This window comes from Cervus canadensis, chromosome 26 (assembly GCF_019320065.1).
Source record: "Cervus canadensis isolate Bull #8, Minnesota chromosome 26, ASM1932006v1, whole genome shotgun sequence".
In the NCBI taxonomy this organism is placed as follows: Eukaryota; Metazoa; Chordata; class Mammalia; order Artiodactyla; family Cervidae; genus Cervus; species Cervus canadensis.
In genome coordinates, this window is record NC_057411.1 from 20,633,055 (window position 1) to 20,659,688 (window position 26,634).

General features: G+C 33.9%; 1 protein-coding gene across 1 annotated transcript in view; it reads right to left on the reverse strand.

The window, feature by feature from the left end:
• The window catches only part of UBA6 (ubiquitin like modifier activating enzyme 6), an 81,243-nt gene that overhangs the window by 5,113 nt on the left and 49,496 nt on the right, over positions 1-26,634 (reverse strand). The window contains exons 15-30 of the mRNA XM_043447750.1: positions 25,598-25,665; positions 24,795-24,873; positions 23,629-23,709; positions 18,913-18,990; positions 17,388-17,569; positions 15,682-15,787; positions 13,496-13,585; positions 13,306-13,386; positions 12,166-12,294; positions 9,951-10,002; positions 9,808-9,871; positions 8,768-8,837; positions 7,369-7,440; positions 3,564-3,681; positions 1,736-1,929; positions 859-986 (exon numbers count right to left, since the gene is read on the reverse strand). Of these exons, the coding sequence (XP_043303685.1) occupies positions 859-986; positions 1,736-1,929; positions 3,564-3,681; positions 7,369-7,440; positions 8,768-8,837; positions 9,808-9,871; positions 9,951-10,002; positions 12,166-12,294; positions 13,306-13,386; positions 13,496-13,585; positions 15,682-15,787; positions 17,388-17,569; positions 18,913-18,990; positions 23,629-23,709; positions 24,795-24,873; positions 25,598-25,665 (1,592 nt within the window). The remainder of the gene's footprint in view (positions 1-858; positions 987-1,735; positions 1,930-3,563; positions 3,682-7,368; positions 7,441-8,767; positions 8,838-9,807; positions 9,872-9,950; positions 10,003-12,165; positions 12,295-13,305; positions 13,387-13,495; positions 13,586-15,681; positions 15,788-17,387; positions 17,570-18,912; positions 18,991-23,628; positions 23,710-24,794; positions 24,874-25,597; positions 25,666-26,634) is intronic.

Below are 26,634 nucleotides of genomic sequence, written 5' to 3' on the forward strand. Positions count from 1 at the left end.
AAAGAAGATGCCAACACTAACTTGAAAAGGTATCTGTACTCCCATGTTCACCGAAGCATTGTTTATATAATAGGCAAGACATGGAATCAATCTAAGTGTCCATTTTGGAGGAATGGAAAAAAAAAGTGTGGTGCCATATACAACGAAGTATTATTCAGCCATAAAAAGAATGAAATCCTGCCATTTGCAACAACAGAGATGGACCTTGAAGACATTATACTAAATAAGTCTGACAGAGAACGACAGATACCTTATCACCTTATGTATATGTGGAATTTAAAACAAACAAACCATCTCTCTTCCCCAGAAAACTCAATCAACTAACCAGACAAAAACCAAAAAATCCACAAGCTGACAGAAACAGAAGCAGGCGGTGAGGGTGAACGAAATGGTTAAAGGGAATCAAGAGGTACAAACTCCTGGTCGTGAGCTAAGCCATGGGTACAAAACGTGCAGCACAGTGACGACAGTCAGTAAATAATACTGCACTGCATATCTGAAAACTGCTGAGTGAGTAAATCCTGAATGTTCTCATCAGAAAAAAAATTCTGTAACTATGTTTGATAACGGATGGTGACTGAACTTATTGTGGTAATCATTTCACAACATACACAGGTGTCGAATCTTTATGTTGTACACCTGAAGCTAAATTAATATTGCATGTCAATTATATAATTAAAAAGAAAAAGGAAAAAAATGCTACATGAAGATGGGGTTATGACCTTGTCTTGAAGTGATAGAAAAGATATGTATGTGTAGAGAGGAAAAGGAGAGATAAAGCTATTGTTTTTCCCTTTTAAAAAGCAAAAAAAACTATTTCATTCTCATTATACAAGAGAAGCAGACCTTCATGCATACCTGATCTCAGTTTTTCTTACTTCAGATGTCTCTGAAAACACTATGATTGGAATGGCTAAGTTAAGAAAACAATTTTTGTAAGCTTCAAATGGATAGTCGCCAGCTACTTTGATCATCTCCAATGCAACCTAGGTAAAAGAAGGTGATCTGATTATATAAATAGCCTAAAACTAACTATAACTTTAATTGCACTTATATAATTTTCCTGAATTTTTCTCAAGCATTTCTGTGTAGAGAATAAAAGTAGTTATTAGACTAGAGTAATAAAGATTTCTGTAAGTCTAATTAATCTGACCATGTAATCTTCCTACTTCGAAAGCAGACACCAACACTCAAGAAATCCAGCTGTCTGAAATCATTTAATAACAGAACAGTAACTACACAGCTTCCACGAGTAACAGTACAGGATGGTGTAACAATTAGCGCGGCCCTAAAGACTCTAAATTGTTCAGGAGTTGTTAAGGAAACACTAAATCGAAAGAAATCCAAATCACTATCGAGAATAGCACTTTTTTAAGGCAAAGAACTAAAATCTAATATTATCAAAGTGCAAAGTCTAGGCTAGTTCATTTTATTCAAGAAAAATAAAGCACATGGATTATATGGCAGATATAAAGGTGATTAAGAGGATTATTGCTTGTAAGAAAAATTATACTCTAACTCAATGGAGCTTATTTAAAAATGTTTGCATTATCTGTAAAAGTTCAAAATACAGGACTACTGTATTTTCAGAAATACCTTACAATTTTAAATTATAAGGTCAATAAGTATCCTTCCTTCTCTAAGATCTCTGAGTGAATGGTTTAGGGGTGGTATAATAGGGAAGACAGGAAAGAAACAATGATATAGCAACATTTTCACAGAATAATAATCTCACCAAGCCAGAAACTGCAGCAGTAGATGTTGCTATAGCAGGTATAATTCTACCTGCTATGCGCTTTGTTTTCAAACGGTCAGCGGGTTCAATACTATACATTTTGGCACGAAGATTTGATGCAGCTGTGATGAAATCTACGTGTCCATTATGATCATCATCTTTTTCAAATGAAAGCACTGCCATCTGAAGGTCACCTGATGATAACAACCAAAAAAACAAAGTTTGCTAGTAAGTAATAAAGGCTTTACTAAGTAAAAGCCATATGGGCTCACTACTGTTGAAGAATCCTTTCTGTGTTTTGTTTAGCTTTGGAAGTAACTGAAAAATACCAAAATAAAAAAAAAAAAGAAAGAAAGAAAAGTCAGAGAACTGAAGTTATTGAAGGACATGAAAATGATGGCTTTAATACCACTAAATTAGAGAAATTTTGATATTAAAAAACTTTTCTAAAAAATATAAAAACAAAGTCATGTACATTTACTATTAAACAGTTTACAATAAAAAAGTCAACACTGGGTACTGTTCAAAAATTAATTCCCTAAGTACTACTCTGAAATATTTTACCTCTGATAACTAAGAATAGAGTCAACCGGTCAAATAAAAATAAGTATTTTGGAGGAAGTTTTTTAGATTAATTTGTGGTTCCCCAAGTCATTCTGCAGACAGGTGTAGCTTGATCTGTGATGAAATGAAAAAGTAAGAAATGGTAATAAGTTTTTTCTAGAATTCTATTAACTTAGGATATCAACTGTTTACTTGCAAAATAAATAGTTGGCTATAAATCACACAGTTGTGTCCGACTCTTTGCAACCCCATGAACTGTAGCTCGCAGACTCTGTCCATGGGATTCTTCAGGCAAGAACACTGGAGTGGGTTGCCATTCTCTTCTCCAGGGTAATTTCCCAACACAGGGATTGAACCTGGGTCTCCCGCATTGCAGGGAGATTCTTTTACTGTCTGAGCCCACCAGGGATGCCCTAAATAGTTGGCTAATCTAGGCTTTTTTCTTGAATTTTACTGGTCTTTATGTAAAATCCCCAAAGTTTGGAAACTGCTGATTTATGTAGTTAAAGGATGCTGAGGAGGTCTCAAAACATAACCTAGTACAGATCTGTTTTTCAGTAATTAAAAGTTCAGTTTCCTATATTTAAGATCATTTAGCAAGGGTGTACAAAGGTCAGATTTATACTATCTGTGTATAATTATGGAGGCCAAGAAGAAATCTGTCTATAATCTTTTTATCCTAAAGTGATTTAACTGGGTCTCAGGTTTAGTCTGGCTTCTCTGGTATCTCAGCTGGTAAAGCATCTGCCTGCAATGCAGGAGAGCTGGGTCCGATACCTGGGTTAGGACATCCCCTGCAGGAGGGCATGGCAACCCACTCCAGTATTCTTGCCTGGAGAATCCCCATGGACAGAGGAGCATAGCGGGCTGCAGTCCATGGAGATGCAAAGAGTTGGACATGACTGAGCAACTAAGCATGCACGCACACACGCAGGGTTAGTCTCCACAAGGACTCCATTTTTCATTCATTCTGCTAGCGCTAAGTTATAAAGCAAGGACGTAACAGAATCTCAAGGATTAAAAGAATCAGAACAATAAAAACAAAGCAGACTTACATATCAGCCTTGAAAGGTAAGGAAATGGTGGAGAAAACTGGCGAATTCAGTTCTAGTTCAAGATGAATAGTGACTTTCATATGATCATGAAATCAAGTAATATCATTATTATTACTGTTATTATTTAATTTCACAACCTTCTGAGTGTAGAGTTTAGTGAAAATAAAATATTTTTAGCTCAAAATATTTTTATAAGGATTTCCCCTTACTTGTGGTAGCTTCATTAGATGAAATAGCCTTTTCTAGTTGGAAAACAGCATTCCTCTCATCTTCACTGCTCACAGGAACATGATCTGGTTTCCTCGCAGTTTCATCTGTTTGAACAACCTTTGAATATATGTATATGTATTCATTAATGATAGCACCTCTTACACAGAAGCTTAATTAACATATCTGCTTTTATCAAAGAAGTCATAAAGAGGAAACATTCTATCTAGTTTAATTAGATGATTAACCACTATGGTCCAAAGTATTTTATACCTTATATTGGTAAATAATATTATATTATTTACATATTTATTATCTACTGCCTCACACTGACACATAAACTCTATGAGAACAGGAGTTTTTATCTGAGAGAATCTCAATATATCTAAAATAAACCTGCCTAAGTTAAAGATTCTTACTGAATACTTTATAAGATCTGAGTTCATACAAATTTCTTTTAAAATTCTACACTAAAATAAAGTTAATATTAATCAATAGCTTGCAATTCTGAAAAATCAACTTCAAACCAAATTATGTATCTCTAACGAGTGCAAAGTTCTTTTGTGTCTCAAAGAAATTGAAGAAATCCACAAACCATATAATATGGGCACAAAAAATATTTATTGAATGCTGACAAGAAGTTCTATCCCAAAGAATATGTGTTCCTTCTAGCTGCATGCTTAGGACAGCACATAAAAGTAATCTATCTTTAAGAAATTACTTATTAAAAACAAGGTCAGAGAAGTTTAGATCAGTTCAGTTCAGTCGCTCAGTCATGTCCGACTCTTTATGATCCCATAGACTGCAGCACACCAGGCCTCCCTGTCCATCACCAGCTCCCAGAGCCTACTTAAACCCATGTCCATCAAGTTCATGATGCCACCCAACCATCTCATCCTCTGTCGTCCCCTTCTCCTCCTGCCTTCAATCTTTCCCAGCAGCAGGGTCTTTTCTAATGAGTCAGTTCTCCGCATCAGGTGGCCGAAGTATTGGAGTTTCAGCCTCAGCATCAGTCCTTCCAATGAATATTTGGGACTGATTTCCTTTAGGATGGACTGGTTGGATCTCCCTGCAGTCCAAAGGGCTCTCAATAGTTTTCTCCAACACCGAAGTTCAAAAGCTTCAAGTCTTTGGCACTCAGCTTTCTTTACAGTCCAACTCTCACATTCATACATGAGCACTGGAAAAACCATAGCTTGATTAGACGGACCTCTGCTGGCAAAGTAATGTCTCTGCTTTTTAATATGCTGTCTAGGTTGGCCATAACTTTTCTTCCAAGAAGCAAGTGTCTTTTAATTTCATGGCTGTAGTCACCATCTGGAGTGATTTTGGAGCCCCCCAAAATAAAGTCTGTCACTATTTCCATTGTTTCCCCATCTACTTGCCATGAAGTGATGGGACCAGGTGCCATGATCTCAGATTTCTGAATATTGAGCTTTAAACCAACTTTTTTCACTCTTCTCTTTCATCAAGTGGCTCTTTAGTTCTTCACTTTCTGCCATAAGGGTGGTATCATCTGCATGTCTGAGGTTATGATATTTCTCCCGGCAATCTTGATTCCAGCTTGTGCTTTTCCAGCCCAGTATTTCCCATGATGTACTCTGCATATAAGTTAAATAAGCAGGGTGACAATATACAGCCTTGATGTACTCCTTTCCCGATTTGGAACCAGTCTGTTGTTCCATGTCTAGTTCTAACTGTTGCTTCTTGACCTGCATACAGATTTCTCAGGAGGCAGGTCAGGTGGTCTGGTATTCCCATCTCTCTAAGATTTTTCCACAGTTTGTTGTGATCCACACAGTCAAAGGCTTTGGCGTAGTCAATAAAACAAAAGTAGATGTTTTTCTGGAACTCTCTTGCTTTTTTGATGATCCAGCAGATATTGGTAATTTGATATTCTCAAACCAAGAAACTAGCTACATCATTACTGAAATACTACTTCTTTTTTAAAAAGACACATCCCACATTTTCCATATTAAATATTATAAGTATTTGAGAAATATTAAGGAGTCAAGGAAGCAGTAATTTTTATTTGCTAGAATGTGCAGTTGATATTTTTGGCTGTGGCATCTGTTAACTAGGAGTGCCAGACCCTGAAGCTTTGGGGAAGCTGCTTCAAGGAGGTTTAAGCTAGTAAGTCCTGTTAAAATTGTGACTTCATTGCTCAGGATGATATATTACCCCTAAACTTCAATACAGAAAGAAGCAATTCAAGCTAGAAAACACTGAAGAGAGCAGTAAAGACCTGCAAAGTTATTGATGCCTATTTCCTTGGCGGCTGTCTAGCAGTTTTGTCCATTAGAAACATGGGCTAGGAATTTTTATAAAGGAATTTTGTTTATCCTTTCTGTACTTTGTGACTACAAGTCACGAATATTTCATTCAGAAAGTCCATTTACTTGTACAAAATGAACTACCTACAAGTTTCCTTTTCTCTAAAATAAAAATGCAGAGTGGAAGACTGCAAAACCATTTCCTACTTGAATTCTGCATGGAGGCATCATTACTCCACACTTTCCAGTATAGTTAAAGGATAAGGGGAACACAAGGGTTCTGTTTATTGTTAAGGGTTTACTGTTTATTGTTACTGTTGAGGGTTTTGTGGTTTATTTATTTATTTTTAGAGTGCATACAAAAAGGGATATGATGAACTGAAAAAAACATTTAGTATTTGAAACTTTCCTATTTACCCTGCATAAATTTCATGTTCCACCTTTATTAATACTCCCTATCTCTCTCTCCTTCCAACATATTTGCCTGGCAAAATTCCAACCCTTGTTAAAATCCTATTCCCAGGTATTTTACAAGAGCATCCAAGCAGCTAAACTGCCTTTTCTCCAGACTCATTTGGTGGAATACATTATTGGAATTAACATTAAGTGGATCCTAAGCATTGTCTCAAAATTATACATTTTCTAATTTCTCACTTAGCCCATGGCAATTATTCATATCTTTCTTTTTTTGCTTGCTCAAACATCCTCTATCTTTTCCCCATCACTCAGAGCTATTAATCTTGTTTCTTTTCTTCAACTAAGAAAACAACAATCTTTTTTTCCCCCCTCTCATACTCAAAGCAATTCCTTATAAATCCTATCAGGGCTACAGCAAAATATACACAGAATTCAACCTCTTAAAACTTCCCTTACTTCATTCAAATCACTGTCATCTCTTGCCTATAATATCCTAATAGCTTATTTTGCTTCCTCTCTCATGTCCCATATAATCCTTCTTAACACAACTGCCAAGGTCCTCCTTTTAAATATGTCAGATTGTACTCTGTGTTTTAAATGTTCAATTGGCTTATTGCATAATAAAACATAAAGTACTTATCATAACCCTCACTATCTCTCCAATCTCACTGTCTACCACTCTTCTCTTGCATAGTCTCCTCGAGAAAAATTCCAGCCTTCAAAGTCTTTGAAGGCCTTTCTCTCCTTTTCTTGCTCTGCTGTTTGCACTGCTTTTCCACCAGATAATAGCACGGCTCACTCCTCATTTCCTTCAGGCTTCTGTTCAGACATAACCATATCAGAGAAGCTGTCTTCTTTTAGCTCACATAAAATGACACCAGCTCCATCACCTTTGTTTCCCTGCTTTGCCTTTTCTTACTACCTCTTCTGCCCATAATGCAATATTACATAATTATTGGCACTTTAAAAAAAAATAGTCTGTCTTTGGTCCCTTAGAATATAACTCCTACAAGAACAAGAATTTTGTTCATTATGGGCTTTTCCAGGTTTAGAATGAAACTTGACACAAGAAGTAGTTCAATGATTATTTGCTGAATGAATGAACTTGTACACATACCTTGTCGGACGGTTTGAATTCCTGAATCTTTACTTCAGAAAGAATATTCAACAGGGTATCTGCTGATAAGTCCTGATTTTAAAACAGTAATTTTTATCAGCATATTCTTAAAATTCTGAATTCTAAAGCTAAAAACAACCAAAAATGGTACTTTAACATGCTAAAATATTTGAGTAATTTATAACTGTTTAGACCACATCTGTTTGCTTGTGACATTTACTTTTATTTCTATAGAAATATCATCCATAAAGGCTGGGAGGTGGGGTGGTGCATGTGAAAAAGTACTTAATAGTCAACATATTAGTTGACCGAAATCTTAAGTCTTTCCACAAATTCTTAAGAAGTTAGTTTTAGGACTGCTTTTGAGTATCACACAGAGTGCCCTGAGATCAGGAACTATCTCTTCAATGTTTTAAAAAGTTCCCTGCAGAAAGTTTTACTCAATATACACTGACTCAATAGTAAATGAATAAATAAATAAATGGAATTCATATCTTCAGAAGCTGGAAAATATTTACATGGTTCAAGATAAACTTAGATGAATTTAAAGCTATATATGTTTTCATTATTAAGAATCTGCTTAGGAAAAACTGAGACATAGTGCTTTTGAGGTCACCTACAACTCTTATCACAAATTCACTTTTTTCACAAGAAGAATAACTAACTGGATACCATTATCTTTACCAGACATTTATGGTATATTTTACTGTGTTTTAACCCCAAAAGGGATTAATCTACATTTTTATGTAGATTCAAAAGAGCCAGTGCTAGTTATGAAACTGGCTGATGTTCTCCCATTCAGCCTAATACCTAAAAGTATAACAATTTATTTAGCTCTATTACGCATTTGAGGATGAAGATTCACTAATGCAGGCCTCCCTTTCAAATAAAACTGCATTAGATCCTTTATATATTAGTCAATGTCTAAGAAAAAATGTATAAATGATAAAAGTTAAGAAATGTTATGGGAGATATGGGAGAGCATTTTCAGATCTCCTGAGATGCACATAGGTTAATTTCACAAAATAAGCCAAACAAATGTTAATAAAAAGAACCACTAAGGAATATTTAAAATTTGTTATGATATAGGCCACTTTGGGTTTTCAAAGTAATTATAATAGTTTGTCAGTCACAAACATTTTAAAAATAGTAAAGAATTCTTTCACAAATATTTGTTTCACTACTTAAATTCAAAAAGAAAAATTAAACTTTCTCCCACTTAGTAATGCTGCAATGAGGTGTTTAGCTTCTGCTATATTAGAAAGGGCAACACTACAACAAAATTAAAAGTTTATATTAAAGAATGATTCTTATAAAACACGTTCTGATGATGCAATTAAGCTAGGTCTTCTAATTCTAATTATTTCTATCACTTATTAGGGTTTGAAGAATATCTTACCTCTTCTGTAAACGGAATGCAATAGATTGCAGCATATAATTTTGCAGCATTTAGAAGAAAACTGAAGTGCCTTTTGAAATTAAAAAAATAAAGTGTGAGTGTACAATTTCAAAGATGTTTAATTCATCAGAAACTATAACCTTTAAAATGTTGAAGATATGTAATGTTCAGGATTATGTTTTTTTTTTTTAATTAAGCAATGAAATTCTGGTCTAGACCAAGGCATTGCCAAAGCTATAAAAAAGAAACATCAGATGTTTCTTTTCATAAGCACTATTATTCAGGTAGTGATCAAGACTACTCTGGGGAGAGAAGTGGCCAGAAGTAGAAAATTAAAGTATTGAAAGAAAATTCATTTTAATTCATAAGAAAATATTGCAAATTTGGCTTTAAAAGGTGTATAATAAGAACAAACTAAGCAAATGAGTGTGTTTAAAAACAAAAAAGGCAAGTTTTACAGAAGCAGCAGTCAGGGTAAGGTGACTAGAATAAGCACCAGAGGATAAAAACAAAGCACAGAGTTCCCTGTTGAAAGTGCTTAATTAAGCTAAGTGCTCGATTAAAACGTGCACATAAGTGAATGTGTGTGTTTATAATACAGATAGGATATACAGGTATTTACTCAAAGATCAACTCCTTTGAAAATTAATCAGAATATTTAGGGAGTTATTTAGTAGTAATCATTCTCCCCCATATAACCAAAGTTTCTTATATACTGAGTTCATTAAATAGGAGAACATTTGTTTTCATTTTACATTTTTTATGAATAAAGTCAAAGAGATGACACTTTGGTTGCACTTTAGGATAGATAAAACTAATGAGGTTATTTACCATGTAAACAAACAGATTCATCTATGTGGGGAGAGAAGAACTGTGGCTGGCTTTCTTGGTCAAAATGCTATGTTAATTCTTAGATTAAGATGGATGCAATATTTTAACACATTTTTAAAATGTTTGAAGTTTTTACCCTGCAATGTAAACCTAAACAGTTAAGAAGTTTACAATGAAGGATGTATATAAAACTGGATATATATACTTACAAAGGTTCATTTAGATCAAATTTTAATGGAGAGGGGGGTCTCTTTGGTGACTGCCAAAACAAACCTAACAAAATAAAAGAATACATTATTTTCAATTTCAGCAGTCAATAATAAACTGCATTAAATTTCTTCTCAATACTTACTGCCATCTTTTAATTGTGTGTCCAGAGGGAAACAGTGAAGCAGCTGAAGAGCCTAAAGAAAAAAACTGAATTAAAAACAATCACTACTCATTATTAACTGAAGTAAAAAAAAAAAACAAACAAAAAACATAAAAAGACATACAGCGAAAGTCTCCCAATCACCCTGTACATTATCTGTCCATTCTCCTGTCACTGACCCCGACCATCACTTGGAATAACATCTAGCTATTTTTTTTTATCATCACTTACATATATTTTTTTTGTATCTATGGCAAACATGAATAAAGATTATTTTATCCCTTTTAAACAGATGGTGGCATACTTTAGATCTCATTCTGTCCCTTTTGGAGAAGGAAATGCGAATCCACTCCAGTATTCTTGCCTGGAGAATCCCATGGACAGAGGAGCCTGCTGGGCTACAGTCCATAGGAGTCAGACATGACTGAGCACCTAAACAGCAAACTGCTCCTTTTGAAGAGCTAATTCTTAAACAAACAAACAAAAAAATCCAGTAAAAATACATTGCATTTTTGATTTTGAAATGATATGTTTGAGATTTGCTTCAAAACCATCCAGGGAGAGGGTATACTAGGTGGGATATACATGAAACAGGATTTCTATGAGTTCTGTGATTCTGTGCATGCATGCCCAGTCATGTCTGACTCTTTATGACCCCATGGACTGTAGCCTGCCAAGCTCCTTTGTTCATGGGATTTTCCAGGCAAGAATACTAGAGTGGGTTGCCATTTCTTCCTCCAGGGGATCTTCCCAACCCAGGGATAGAACTCACATCTCCTGAGTCTCCTGCATTGGTAGGCAGATTCTCTACCACTGAGCCACCTGGGGTTCTATGAGTTGGTAATTGTTAAACCTGGATGACAAATATATGAGGAGTACATGGGAGATTCATTACAAGCTACTTTCTCTATTATTTCTGTGGCTGAATTTTTCCATAATAGAAAAACTTAAAAAAACCTACAGACGATAAGGATGAAAAAAAAAAAGAGTTCTTTAGATTCTGAAACATGAGGTCACTGACAGTCATGGTAAGAGTAATTTCAATGGATGTGGGGAAAGAAGACACATATTGGATAGAGGTATGGCAAGTGAGTATAGACCACTTTTCCAATAAGCAGAGCAAAAAAAGGAAGTGAAAGCAGGGTTAAGTATAATTTAAAAAGTTTTAAAACAGATGAACTTATTTTACATTTCAACAGGTAAGAGCCTAAAAAGAGGGAGAGATGAAAGACAGTGATGGACACATTTCAGGAACTGTATGTAACTGGAGAAAGAATAACATCTAACATTTCACTAAATATTTATGGGCATTTATTTATGGGCCAGGTTCTATGCTAAATACTTTGCATGTATTAACTCACTTAATCCTCACCACTACACTATGAGTCAGGTACCAATTTATTACCCCCATTTTGCAATGAGGAAACAGATAAAATGTGATTATTAGATTTAGATGGAGAAGGCAAAATTTCTGATGTAATCTTTATTCTCTTGGTCTCTTGTTTTAATTTGAACAAAAAACTTCTTTTAAGACTGATTAAATGTATTCCTTCTCTAGAAGGAAATCTGTATTTTAAAACCCATTTTGTACACAGAAAGCCAAGAATTACTTAAATGCACAACTGACAAGCCAACGAGGAGAGTTTAAACACATTCTACCTAGTGACTCAGATGGTAAACAATCTGCCTGCAATGCAGGAGACCAGGGTTTGGTCCTTGGGCTGGGAAGGTCTCCTGGAGAAGGGAATGGTACCCACTCCAGCATTCCTGCCTGGAGAATTCCATGGACAGAGGAGTCTGGTAGCTACAGTCCATGGAATTACAAAGAGCTGGAACGACTTAGCGATTAACACTCTCACACTTGAATCAGTGACATTCAGCAAGAAATCGGTTGTGTGTCCATCATTTGTTCTCAGTTAACCTATTCATTTCTGGGAGGTGGGAGGGGGGTTCAGGATGGGGAACACATGTAAATCCATGGCTGACTCATGTCAATGTATGGCAAAAACCACTACAATATTGTAAAGGAATTAGACTCCAACTAATAAAAATAATTGGGGAAAAAAGAAAACCTTATTCATTTCTGAAAAGGTTCCCAAAACAAAGAGTAGACGTTTCAGGTCAATTAAATGAATGTCATAGCAATTAAATGAGCCAAGTTTAGACTTTTTCTAAATGTTTTACAGTATACACATACCTTATGGTTAAAATATTTTTCAAACTTTAATCTTGCTAATTCTACACACTGGGACCAATTTCTAGGTCTTCTGCTAAGTAACTTAATCACTTGAAAACAGCCTTCTAAACTGTGTCCAGTTTGTATCTTCTAGAATGAGGAAAAAACAAAACAAACACATGTCCAATTAATCACACAAATATACACATGCATTTCCCAGGAATTGTTAGCCAACTTTTGAAGTGCTAGCTCATGTGCCTTAATTCATTATTTTCATATTAAGCTCCCTGTCTCTGTCTTTCTCCTTTCCCTCTTTCTTTTCTTTTTTGGATGGGGAATGGGAAAAGACCGCATGTAAAATTTTAACTCTCTAATTGTTTCTTATCTCACAAGTCATCCTCATGTCTTGTTAGCTGTAAGTCAATATTATAAATGTACTTATTATAAGAAGGGCTATGAATAATATTTTACACTAAAAAGTTGGTCTTTTTAGTGCAGAATTGAAGGAAAGTAAGAAAGCAGTTTTGAAGCTGTCCTCACCATGAGACTAATAAAATCTGAAACCTCAGCCTATTTCTGAAATTTTCACTAGAACTTACCTCAGTTTTTTCCAAAGAGCTTAACAATCTTGTTTTATTATTTGTAGCTGTCTCATCATTATCATCACACCCTGTTAGGCTGAACCATATGAACTCCTGTTCTGTGAGTCAAACATGGTAAAATATTGGCAATTCCATATAGTTTGACCAAACTAAAAAAAGAAGGGTTATTTGTGACCTGCTAACTTCAGGATTCCTCAAATACTTCCTTACTATGTAAATAATAATGCATAATCTCTGTTTAAGAATGTAAAATAAATTATTTATAGGCAACTTGAAAGTAAGATTACAAAAAAAAGAGAAAGATTACAATGACAAAATGTGGGGGTTAGCAGATACAAACTATTATATACAGAATGTATAAACAACAAGGTCCTACTGTACAAAACAGGGAACTACATTCAATACCCTGTGATAAACCATAATGGAAAAGAATATGAAAAGGAATGTGTGTGTGTGTTTATTTGTATATATATAAAATTGAAGCATCTTACTATACTGCAGAAATTAACACTATACTGTAAATTAACTATACTTCAAAATAAAGTGTATTGATTTTTACCTGTAAGACTTCTTCTGCAGATGGATACGTTTGCCAAAATTTGTTAAACAATGAAGGCTTGTAGGAAAAGGAACTTTCAAACTATAACAGAAAAGAGGAAAAAAATATTATAAATAGGAGTCTGTTTAAAAGTTAGAAATACCATCTTTTCTATTTCAGAGAAAAATTTCTTATACAGTATCTTTATTACCTTATCTCTTGCCCATTGTATAGTGTGTTCAATAGCAGCTGGAAAGGATTTTAGGGTACAAAATGGTATTTCTTCTTCTGGGGGATCCCGCTAATTTATAAAATAAGACAACAGTTAGCAGCAATGACAATTTTTAATGGATTAAATTTACTTCAGTGTTTTAAGACCATTAAGAAATAAAATTCAAAAATGAAATAAATCCAACGTTTAAAAAATCTTTTTCCTAGGCATTAAGGGGAAATGCTGATTCTTCTGACACTCAACAGACTTGTTTATATGGCAAGGTAACAATAAACTCCTCTGGTATCATGTAGTACCATAACAGACTACCAAATATAATTATTTTATTTTTCTCAAAGCATCGAGGTGACATTTAAAAATTTATAACATTATTTATTTTGAAAAGTAATTAGAGAATTCCTAATACAGTGCTCAGCATACCATGAGTTTCTTTCTCCAAGGAGAACCAATATTTTCAAACAGGAATCATGTACTCTTGATGCTTGGCATGGTCTCTTACAGAAAGCATGTATTAAATAAATGACAGATGTCTTTGTTGTGTCTTGTGAAAATGAAGAAATCCACATTTATTACAGGGTACTTTTGTATGTTTAGTCTTATTGGCTTACTCAATCTAAAACAACTCACTTTGTCTCTTTTTACTTAGAGAATTTTTTTTTAATTGTAAAGATCTGTGCTGATTATTTTTTCTTTAATTTTTTATTTCATGGCTGTGCTGGGTCCAGCATGCAGGCTTTTTCTACTTGTAGCAGGAGGGGGCCCCTCTCTAGTTGCTCTGTGCAGGCTTCTCACTGAGGAGGCCTCTCTTGTTGCGCAGCACAGGCTCTAGGGCACACGGGCTTCAGTAGTAGCGGAGTACAGGTTCAGTAGCGGGCTCGTGGGCTCTAGAGAACGGGCTCAGTAGTTGTGGCACACAGGCTCTAATGCCCCATGGCATGTGGAATCTTCCCAGACCAGAGATCAAACCCATGTTCCCTGCCCTGGCAGATGGGCTGTTAACCACTGGACCACCAGGGAAGTCCTTACTTAGAGATTTGTATTTTACTTTGTTGATCTATAAAATACCACGAAATATTTTATAAGTCAAGAGGAAAGTCAGAAGGAACATTTAATTCTAGTTTTCCTGAATATGAAGGCACAGTCTATAAATATAGGAGAAGGTTTGGGAAAGATGTGGTAGTATGAGAGAATCAGGACTTTCAGAAATTTGCAACATCCCCTATTTTGAAACTCTTCCAGAATGACCCTGGCATATCATGATTTTCTCCATCTAATTTACTTCAAATCAAACTTATCAACTTTGTCTCTATTCATGTCTTTACCATATAAACTTCTGATTTTATGAGAGGGGAAAACAAATTTTATTAACATTTAAAAATTTTAATAAACCATATTGTATCCATTAAATAAAGGGAATGTTGATGCTTATAAAATAATATTCTTTCAATTTTACAAATAGGGCTGACCTTTTTAAAATTCTTTTTAAAGCCCACAATTATTTCCTAGACTAGTGATTTTTAAATTTAGTAGTATCTCAATATCACTTGTAGAGGTTAAAAAAAAAGTTACATCTATATCATTTATATAAAATATACAGCATAATGACTTGGTTCCTCATATGGAGAAACTGAGTCTTCAGTAAGATTCTGGGTGGGTCACTAAGGTTGTTAGAAACTAATCAAGCAGCAAAAAGAAACAGTAAACTCATAATAATAATATTCCAGAAAGACCAGAAACAAAATTCTGATTATTAAAAAAATACATTTAGGGCTTCCAGGTGGCTCAGTGGTAAAGAACCCGCCTCCCAATGCAGGAGACACAGGTTCAATCCTTGGGCCAGGAAGATCACCTGCAGTAGGAAATGGCAACTCACTCCAGTATTCTTGCCTGGGAAATCCCATGGACAGAGGAGCCTGGTGGGCTACAGTCTATGGGGTAAGTAATAGAGTCAGACATGACTTAGCAAATAAAATAACAACAAGAAAGTAAGTTTAACTACATTTTTTAAAATGTCTACGCATATATGCACAAACATCATTGGCAGATCAAAATCAGACTAGATTAGGGATGCTTAACCAAATGTGCTGACTGATAAAGAGAAATTATGAGATAGAAAAGTGATGAGACATAAAGAGACATTTACTTAGAAAAACTGGTTCGCTTACATGACTATTGTAGGATTCGGTTAAATGAGGTACAATGACTTCAGTGTGTCCCTTGGTGCCCATCGTCCCAGAATCTAAGAGGGGCCGCAGATTCGCTAAGCATCGGCTACATGAAAAGAAGGTAGGTAACAAACACAGAAGTTAGTTAAGCAGTGGACATTCTACCAATGTTTACTGACCATTATACATGCGGATCACTTCTCGGATATAATATTTTAGCAAACAGATACATTACCACCAAAAACCCATTTATTATTTCCATCCACTTCCTCCCATAAACTTTGTTGCTCAGTGTAGCAATTTTTGCCTCTACCTTCTATTACCAAAATTTAGTAGTTTAAGAAGAAGATATATTGTATTTATCTTGTTCTAAAATGCCTACAAAATTGTGCTCTTATTTTTTTTCTTCTGGGTTAACTCTTAATTAATGTATTACTCTTTCTTCTCTTGCTTTCTATTTCTTCTTTGGTTACTTTCTGTATTTTTTGACTCTCTCTCTATAACTATATATATATATATAAAACTCTCTCTATATATCTACCTTACTATGGGCTTCCCTGGTGGCTCAGTGGTAAAGAATCTGCCTGCAATGCAGGAGCCAAAGGTTCTATTCCTGGGTCAGGAAGATCCCCTAGAGAAGGGCATGGTAACCCACTCCAGTACTCTTGCCTGGAAAATCCCAGACAGAGGAGCCTGGCAGGCTACAGTCCGTAGCGTTGCAAAGAGTTGGGACACAAGTGAAGCGACTGAGCACAAAGGCACCTTACTATATCTTTTCAACATTTTCTTTATCCCAAACCTTCTTTCTAAAGAGTTACAATACCTATATTCTGTATACGTGCATTTCTTAAAGTTTCTTTTTGTTTTTTGCTGGTCAAGATTACAAACTTTCCACTATACTCTCAACTGGTAAATATTCCTGCTAATAAATCTGCTCTAGCACTCTAACATTAAAGAATCATATAAGCATGTAAGAAAAGATTATATAAGGTGTGTATATCACAGTCATTTATTCATCTACTTATTTAATAAATATTTACTGAATGACATCATGTATTGGGCACTGAAGATAGTGTGATGGGAAAATAAATAACTGAATAAATGATTTAGTGAGGAAACAAACATTAAATAAATATGCACATCAATAAAAATAAGTGCTATGAAGGAAGAAAACAGTACTGTGAAAGATTATCAGAGAAGGATCTAATTTAGAATTTAGGAGTTAAAGAAAGTCTGTTTCAATAAAGACACTCAGGCTGAAACTAAAAGGATGAGGGGAAAAAAACTAAAGGAAGTGAAGAGCAAGTAGGTAGATTTGGGGTTGAGTTTTAGAATATAAACACAATTTCTTGAGACTGAAGGACAGTGTCTGCAAGCCCCTGAGGTGAAATGTGTTAGATGTTCCCCTGTAAGAATTGAAAGAAAGAAAGTGTAGCTAGAATAAGGAAAGTCAGGGAAAAATAGCAAATTAAGCTGGAGTCATGGGCAGGTGGCAGATACTCTATGAAAAAAATTTAGGTTATTTTAAAGACTTAAAATTTTACCCTATCTATAGTGGAAATCATCATCAGTTTTGGGTTCAAGAACTATAATAGGAATGTAAAGAATAATCAGAAAATTCAGTAATTGTTCAATAAATAGGTATAAAAAATGAAGTAAAAACAAAACAAAGACAATTTCTATGAACCTGAATTTTAAGAACATACCTGTCTACATATCTCCTGGCTTCCACATTATCTAATGCTGTAATAATTATATCCTGCTTAGTATAGAACTCATCATTGTAAATTGCCTCAGTGGCTGAACATACTTTGTTCAAATGTGCATCTATCTTTAACTGAGGATTTATTTTCAGGGTTGCATCAGCAGCAGTATAGCTTTTAGGCTTCTAAACAACATATAAAAACAGAGGAAATAAATGTTAACAGGAAAAATAGACCATGACTGAACATATACAATTTACATATGAAGAATAATGTAATGAGATTGACTGTCATTTTTAGTTTGTGAAAATTATATTTGTTGTGGTCATGCTACATTTAATATTGCATATTAGAATTAATAATTCACACATTATTATAAAAAATATAAACAACCTATATTTTATAGTTATGTGCTTTAGAATTCTTAAAATATTAGTTACAAGTCCAATTAAACGAACATTTTTCTCCATTAATGAGGTATGAATTGGTTAAGAGCCTACAAAAAGTTGAGAACACATTCAGCAAAATATCAGAAACGTAAGTTCTGCAGAAAATGAGCTCAGAGGTATGGTAATTCAACATTTTGGTACTAAAATCTTTCAAAAAAATTTACCATTTCTGGATGGATATATTTAAGAAATTATTTGTTTCAGTTTTATAAAAAGATTACACATTCTTTTCTTAAAGATTTAATGATCATTTTTAAAATCTCTGGTGTCATTTCAAGTGTTACATACAAACTGTAAACATTAGAAGCTTAAAGCAAAGAGGCCTTAATAGTTCTTCTATAAGTAAAATGCACAAAGTTCAGTGAGTGAATATCATGACATAAATTTTAGTTCATTAAAGACCCTGTTACTTAGTTCTTTATATTTGGACAGGTGCGCCATTTAGTTAACTATGCCACTTATACAACTATATGAAAGTATGCTTTACCTTTTTGTTTATGATATTTCTAAGCTTATTTACTAAGATTCTCAAGGAGTTGTAAAACAATAAAGTGAAAAAACATTTCTAAAGTCAGAGCAAAGTTACTTGACTGTTTCTTTTCCTAACAAATATTTTGACCTCTATAAAAAAGACAGAAAATAAGCATTGGTTTATAATCAAAATGGATTGTTAAATAATCAAACAAGATCAAAAGAGCAAAAACTTCTCAAAGTTTATCTGTTTTATGATAAAATTTAAAAAAAAAAAGACAGTGTCAAATCTGTCACCTATAAAAAACTTCAAATTAGGCAACCTGTTTTTATATCTTTAGATGTTTCTAAAGTTAAATACATGATACATCTTGATTATAAAATGACAAAAATATTGCCCATGATTCACAACTCAGATTTTAACAACCAGAATCAACACAAAAATAATTTTTATATTAAAATAAAATTATGTATTTTCCCTATGTCATTCCCATTATTTGATAATTTGAGAGATTCTAATAAAGATACTATGCTTGTTCAAGCACCATTTTCTATTTTTCTATTTAACACAATAGAGGATTTAAATTTGAATCAGTATAACAACACACCTGTATGTGATGAGGACGAAATAGGAACTGTCTATTCAAGTTGGATTTTTCTATCAAGTCAGGATCTGTTACTGTAACCTAATATCAAAGAAAAAAAATGCCTGAAATTACATAAGAGATAAGTTTAAATTGACTTCGCTTTCCTGTGAATGACTAACACCCACAAGTTATAAATCATTTTGGCTGGTGAAAGTTATAATAAAAAATACTCAAAACTGGTTACCAATACTACTGTTTTTATACTTACATTTAAAGATGATATTTAGCATAAGAATATGTCAAACAAAATAGCTGAAACCAATCACAGATCTGGATCAAAACTACTTTTTCCTTCATAACAAAATAGAGGCTAAATATCACTATCACATTTTAGAAACACGTAATGGGTTAGTTATAGAAGAGTCAGCTCTTTTTTCTATACATGTTTATTCTCAATCTTGATTGAAAAGAACACTTACATGTTTCAATTTGAAAGGAACTCTTGCTAAAGCAGAGGTATCCAAACTACAGTGCAGGCGGCTGTTTTTGTAAGTAATTTTTACTGGAACACTGTCACACCATTTGTTTAAGTATTGGTTATGGCTGTATTTATACTGCAGTGGCAGAGCTCAGTAGCTATGACAGACTTAACATCCACAAACCTGGAACAGTTACAGTCTGGTTAAGAAAAAATTTGCATACCTCCATTTGAAAGGATGCAAGATGAAAGTAAACAGAGCGAAGACAATTTAAAAAGTAGTCATAATGCATTTGTCACTTAAGCTAGTATTTGTAGATTTCACTAGAGGCAGTACTTCTCAGAGTGTGTTCCAGCTGTTAGATGTTTACTGGTATTCACAAACACATTTTCTTTTAGCTGCTATTTCCCTGATATACACAGATTTTTGCTTTCAATAGTTCTATGTTATTATGTGTTAGGTGTTTCCTTGAAATAGGAGGAAAAAAAGCACAGAAAATGTCTTTTAACAGAAAGCTTAACCATAATTAATAATTATATATATAATAATTCTAATTATTGTGATTACTGATTAAAAGGCTTTTTCTGCCATTTCCCCCAACCCCACTTTTTAATCCACCCTCAGTTTTTCTGTTTGTTTGTTTTCTACTGAATTGATCAAGTATTCTTGACCTGAACCCTACTTTAACCCCTCACAAACTGGTATGGAAGTTAAATCTCTGTTTTTATGCAATGATATTAAAAATTTTAACATGTACATGTAACTTAAGATCTAAAATGAAACTCTCCATTTCCTCTAGAACAATGGAGGATATCTGAACTCTCCCCTCTATTTTCTGTGATATCAAGGAACATTTTACTTATTTTTAATCATCTCATTCCAAAATGTCAACATTTTAATTAAAGGTTTTAAAAAATCAATGCTTATCTAAACCTAAGACTGTTGTCAAATGCCTCTACTTACCCTTGCTTCACACACTGCCTGAATTAATCCCATAGTTAGCTCATTCACTGAGAACTAGCTAGCAATAATCTTTCATCATTTTACTTGTCAGTTAACTTTATTTCTATCAAAAGATAATTTAGTTGGGTATAGAAATCCAGGTTGATAATCACTTGTACTATGAAGATATGCTTCCCTATCTTCAGGTGTGTACTCATTGCTGGTTAAGAAGTCTACCAAGTAATCATTTTTTGTAATCTTTTCCATTTCTGCATTTGATTTGTTTGGGATTAATTTAGCTTTTTAATCAGAACACACTTGTCTCTTCAATTCTGGAAACTTCTGTCATTATCCTTACTTTTTCCTTATCTTTACTCTCTCTGGAAATTTTACATTTATGTTAGACTATGCAAATGTATCCTCTTTCATTAAAAAGGAAGAAGACTCTCTCTACACTACATTCTAGGTATTTATCTCTTAGTCATCAGTTCTCACTTCAGCTACATTTGAATTTTAAGTTCACTGACTATACAGAAATTCTTCCTTGGCTTTTGGTAAAAACTGCCTTCCCCGCCCTCATGTTTTCATTACTCCTTCTATGTCTTTGGTCATTTTTAACTTTACAGTCTGTCTGTTATACTATCTGTAGCACTTCTATTATCTGTATTTCTTGGAGAGCAAATTCTTCCATTTTCACTGGCTGATTCTTTCAGGTGGAGGGCTTCCCTAGTGGCTCAGCTGGTAAAGAATCCGCCTGCAATGCAGGAGACCTGACTTTGATCCCTGGGTTGGGAAGATCCCCTGGAGAAGGGAAGGCCACCCACTCAGTATTCTGCCCTGGAGAATTCCATGGACTACATACTCCACGGGTCACAGAGGAGGACATGACTGAGTGACTTTCACTTTTCAGGTGGTACCTTTTTCTACAGATTTGTCATTTTCCATTGTGGATTGTCTTGAATGGATGTTGATTTTGCTGTATAGTCCTATGTACGCTCAGCGTGTCTATCACCATAATGCAGTTTTGCCCTTGTTTAATCTAGAGGTTTCAACAGCCCCAAATTTGTTATATTCTTTTATCTGCTTGAAATTTTTATATGATAAAATTTTGGACCCATACACCAGCATGGTGCATGCTGAGTTGCAATTTCTCACAAATGACTTCCCTTTCTATTAATAGTTAATGTACTAGAACACTTTTGAATTACCACAGCTTTTAGTTCAGTGACTAATTTCCCTCTTGGTTCCTGGAACCACAGGATTTCTCTTTACTTCCTCCTAGTTAAGTTTGGATACACATGTAAATATTTTGTAAAAGAATAATTTATATAGTATTTGCAGTAGGTTCAAGACTGCCCCTTTAAAACTTGTTTTGTTACTTGAAGTAAGTTGGTTTATTTACTACAGCTCTTTTCCTGACTTAAATGCTGATATGTGTTATGAATCTCTAAGGAGTAAAGTAGGTGTTATTCAAACTTATGCAAACAAAGAATTTTTTTTTGTTTTTTAGAAATATTTTAAAAGTCAGCAGAACTAATAGTGGTTTGTGGAAAGCAATTTAGGAAATGTTCAGCAAGAATGCTGTGTGGATCACAACCAACTGTGGAAAAATCTTAAAGAGATGGGAATACCAGACCACCTGACCTGCCTCCTGAGAAATTTGTATGCAGGTCAAGAAGCAACAGTTAGAACTGGACATGGAACAACAGGCTGGTTACAAATCAAGAAAGTAGTATGTCAAGACTGTATACTGTCACCTGCTTGTTTAACTTATATGCAGAGTATATCATGAGAAATGCTGGGCTGGATGAGATATAAGCTGGAATCAAGATTGCCGGGAGAAATATCAGTAACCTCAGATACGCAGATGACACCACCCTCATGGCAGAAAGGGAAAAACTAAAGAGCCTCTTGATGAAAGTGAAAGAGGAGAGTGAAAAAGTTGGCTTAAAGCTCAACATTCAGAAAACTAAGATCATGGGATCCGGTTCCATCACTTCATGGCAAATAGACGGGGAAACAATGGAAACAGTGACAGACTTAATTGTTTTGGGTTCCAAAATCACTGCAGATGGTGACTACAGCCATGAAATTAAAAGACGCTTGCTCCTTGGAAGGAAAATTATGACCAACCTAGACAGCATATTAAAAAGCAGAGACATTCTTTGTCAACAAAGGTCCGTCTATTCAAGGCTATGGTTTTTCCTGTAGTCATGTATGGATGGACTATAAGGAAAGCTGAGTGCAGAAGAATTGATGCTTTTGAACTATGGAGCTGAGGAAGACTCTTGAGACTCCTTTGGACTGCAAGGAGATCCAACCAGTCTATTCTAAAGGAAATCATTATTCATTGGAATATTCACTGGAATGACTGATGCTGGAGCTGAAACTCCCAATACTTTGGCCACCTGATGCAAAGAACTGACTCATTTGTAAAGACCCTGATGCTGGGAAAGTTTGAAGGTGGGAGGAGAAAGGGATGACAGAGGATGAGATGCTTGGATGGCATCACCGACTTGATGGGCATGAGTTTGAGTCAGCTCTGGGAGTTGGTGATGGACAGAGAAGCCTGGCAGGCTGTAGTCCATGGGGTTGCAAAGATTCGGACATGACTGAGCGACTGAACTGAACTAGCAAGAAAATATAACTGTAGGAGATCTGCCTATGAGTGTAATAGCAAGCTTAGTAAACTATAAAACATGAACTATTCCACAAATTTTAGTCATTTAATTACTATTAAGCATCATGGTAAATCTATGACATCACTACTGCAAGTACTACTACATCTTAAAGGCAAGCAGTATCAATGAAATATATTTTTTTTTAAATATATGACATGGTTTTCCAATTAACTCACATTTATCATCTTAATTTATGTTGTATACCAATGTTTATATTACTCATTCTTCTTTTGATCACCAATTGAAACAATATCTGAGTACTCTGCCACTTTCTAATGTTAACTTGTCTCATCTTAAATATTTATTTAATAAGAAGTAGTATCTAATGAAATAACAATATTAATGTGCTTTTTTATTTGAAAAGCCCATTCATATTTGATCTTCATAATTATGAGGCAAGTAGTACAATAACAGTTTCACAGTAAATCAAGAAAGAAAGTGAGGAGCAGAAAACTCAAGTAATTTGCCACAAAGTTACATGAATTGTGAAAAATGGTCAGGGTAGACTCATCCAATTTGTAGCCTAATGCCCTACCCTCAAAAATCAATGCTTTGGATCCAGGCAGTCAAATATGATTCAAAAATGGGCAGCCAGAGAAATATAACCTTTTAAGTCTCAAGGATTTATATCTTACCATTCCCTTCTCTTTGCCTGTGCCAACACCAAGCAAAGCAAAATTTTTTAACATTTCACAGCCTATGGCTCCACATCCTACCTGTGGAGAAAAAAAAATTTATCAGATTAAATAATATTAAAACTTCTACTTACTAAAGAGCAATTTCATCTTAATTTTCCTCAAATGCTGTTATGATAACATACTTTTAAAAATAATGTGAATATTAAAAATAATTTTTAAATTATTTTATTTTAAACTATTTAATGGTTCATGGTATCATGAATGTCTCAGCTAAGGAAAAAAATGTATAAATCATAGAAGGAAAAGCATAGTATTTATAATTCTTTTAAACAGAAGACATTTTAATATTCCAAACAAAAGCCAAAGATTGAACTCATTTTTTTATATAAGATGGAAATAGCCAGCATGAAAGAGTGTAACATTCTAATTAAAAAGATTACTTGTTTGCAGAGAATTTTCTAAATTCATTTGATGAATATAACTATTCTAAGACTTTTAAATAAAAACTAACAATAGTTCTACATGTAAGTAAAAGCTCAGCAATAACTGATTTTCAAAATGTTACTTAAAAAAGGAATATTAAAAATCAGCAGTATTTTCAGGACCGATTATAATAGTTACGGCAGGAGAAGTTTTATGCTACTGAAGAGCTTCCCTGCCCAATGCACTAAGACACTTAAGAAAGATCTACCTACATACTTTTATATTTGACAAGAAAAAACAGAGAACCTCCAACCCCCCACAATTTGTAATGTATTTCTAGAAAATCATTTCATGTTCAAAACTATTATACTTTAATTTTACATGTATTAATTCTTTCGGTGATGGGTTGGCAAACTCTTTCTATAAAGGGCCAGACGGTGAGTGTTTTCAGCTTTGTAGGCCATATGGTCTTTGTTACAATGACAGAACTGCCACTATTAAACTATAAAGAAGCCATAGGCAACATATGAATACATGGACTTAGCTGTGTTCTCATGAGACTTTATAAAAACAGGCAGTAGGATGGATTTGGCCTGTAAGCCACAGTTTATAAATTCCTGTTTTAAACATTTCCTGAATATCTTCTGTATTATTTAGAAATGGTACTCCTTTAACAAATTAATTTGAAGCACTATAGCAGTTTGACTGTACTATTTATTTTCATCATTATTCCCACTTACTAAAAAGATATTCAAATTTTGTAGCTTCTGACATAAAGTGTCTCCAATGCAGGCTCGTAAGGCATCATATCTATCTCCTCTGGAGAAAACAACACAAACCAAGAAAATAGAAAGGCATAAAAAAATTAAGATTAGTTTCATTACTGCTGGTACCAATTTAATGTTTTACTTTAAGTAGAATACTCTTCTTCCAAACTAACAGATAATTAATTTTATTTGAAAAAGGAAAAAACCTCATAAAGAAACAGGTTTTTCTTTTTTCCATTTGACTAATATAAATCCAAATGACTTGAATGAAGGTGACTTTAGTTTATCTAGAAAAACATTTTTAAGGCAGGGATTTTACAAAGGTTCATAGAGAAGACTATGAATGGGCTTTGAAGTTGTTAACCCACTTAAATTGAAAGCAGAACTTTCAGATACATGTATTTTTTGGAGAAAGAATTTATAAGCTTTGATCAGATTCTCAAAGAGATCTGTGACCCAAATAAGTGAAGACTGACTGACATAAATAAAAGATGCAGGTATCAACTGTTTTCATCTAAAATCAGAATGGTGTTTTGAAACTTAACCACTCTCATGATACACAATTTAAAACTTCATATTCAATATTAATAAAATGTCTAAGAGATACTGCATTATTATGACACAATTTATACATGCAGAGGAGAAAAGACTGCAGAAGTGAGTGAATTAGGAGAAAATACACCTAAAACAAATCCATGTTTATACAAAAATTCTTTAATTTTGGTGCTGCTTATAAATATACAACTAAGGAAAAAGCAAAAAAATGTCAGTATTACCGTGGGAGAAATTCTTCTCGTTCAGGTTTGCTGAGGGATTCGACAAGATCTGCTGCTTCAATGTATAACTTAAAGTAGAATATAAAAACACAGCTTACTATGTAGAAAACTAAACTGCTAGAAAAAGTAATTCTCTTCTGTAGTATGGTTAAATCTGGAGGAATTATAAAAAGATAATATTTGATTCAGGTCATTTTAGCCATCTTACAGATGATATATCTTAATCTTAAACAAAAGGAAATTTCACCTCCAAATCTATTTTCTATAACTACCTAAAAACTCAGGAAGCATCATTCAGTTTCAACTACATTTGAATAAATAATTTGATTACTTTGATAGGAAAGTACCTATCCTGTATTATTTTCGAACTCGGGTATATTGTATTCGCTTTTAATTACTACACATACTAAGAGGAAGTGGTCTATGGAGCCACAATCTCAGCATCTAAAATAACATCAAACAGAATTAGTTTAAGTTAATGAAAAAAATCACTCAACCTCACTCCAATTTTCATTTTAAGTAACTTATATGGCTAAATTTGAAAGTGATCATGAATACAAATAAATGATTATTTATTTAAAGATTGACTACATTAATAACACAATTTACATTACAAAATTATACCTAAACCACTCTTACCACTGAATTTGTACTGTGTTAAACCAAATAATTCACCAGCAAAATAGCATTACTTAATAGCATTTGTCAAATTTAAATTATAAATTTACAAATTTTAATTATTAAAACTAAATTTAAAACTTTTAAAAACAATATGTTCAAAGTTTTTAAAAAACTAAAGGGCCTGAAGAATCTCCATTGATATACTGTTGCCAATTATTCTTTCTGGTAACAGAAACCAAGGGTTTTCCATCTTGTGATGTTTTTACCCTATACAGTTCTCAAACTTTTATCATTCCTATGCTTTCTACCTTCAGAAATTTATACTTAGATGCTAGGGAATCTGAAGATTCATGATGCCAATGTAACTCCATGGAACAGTTCAAGAGTCCTGAAAGTGCATGACTGCTAAGCTAACA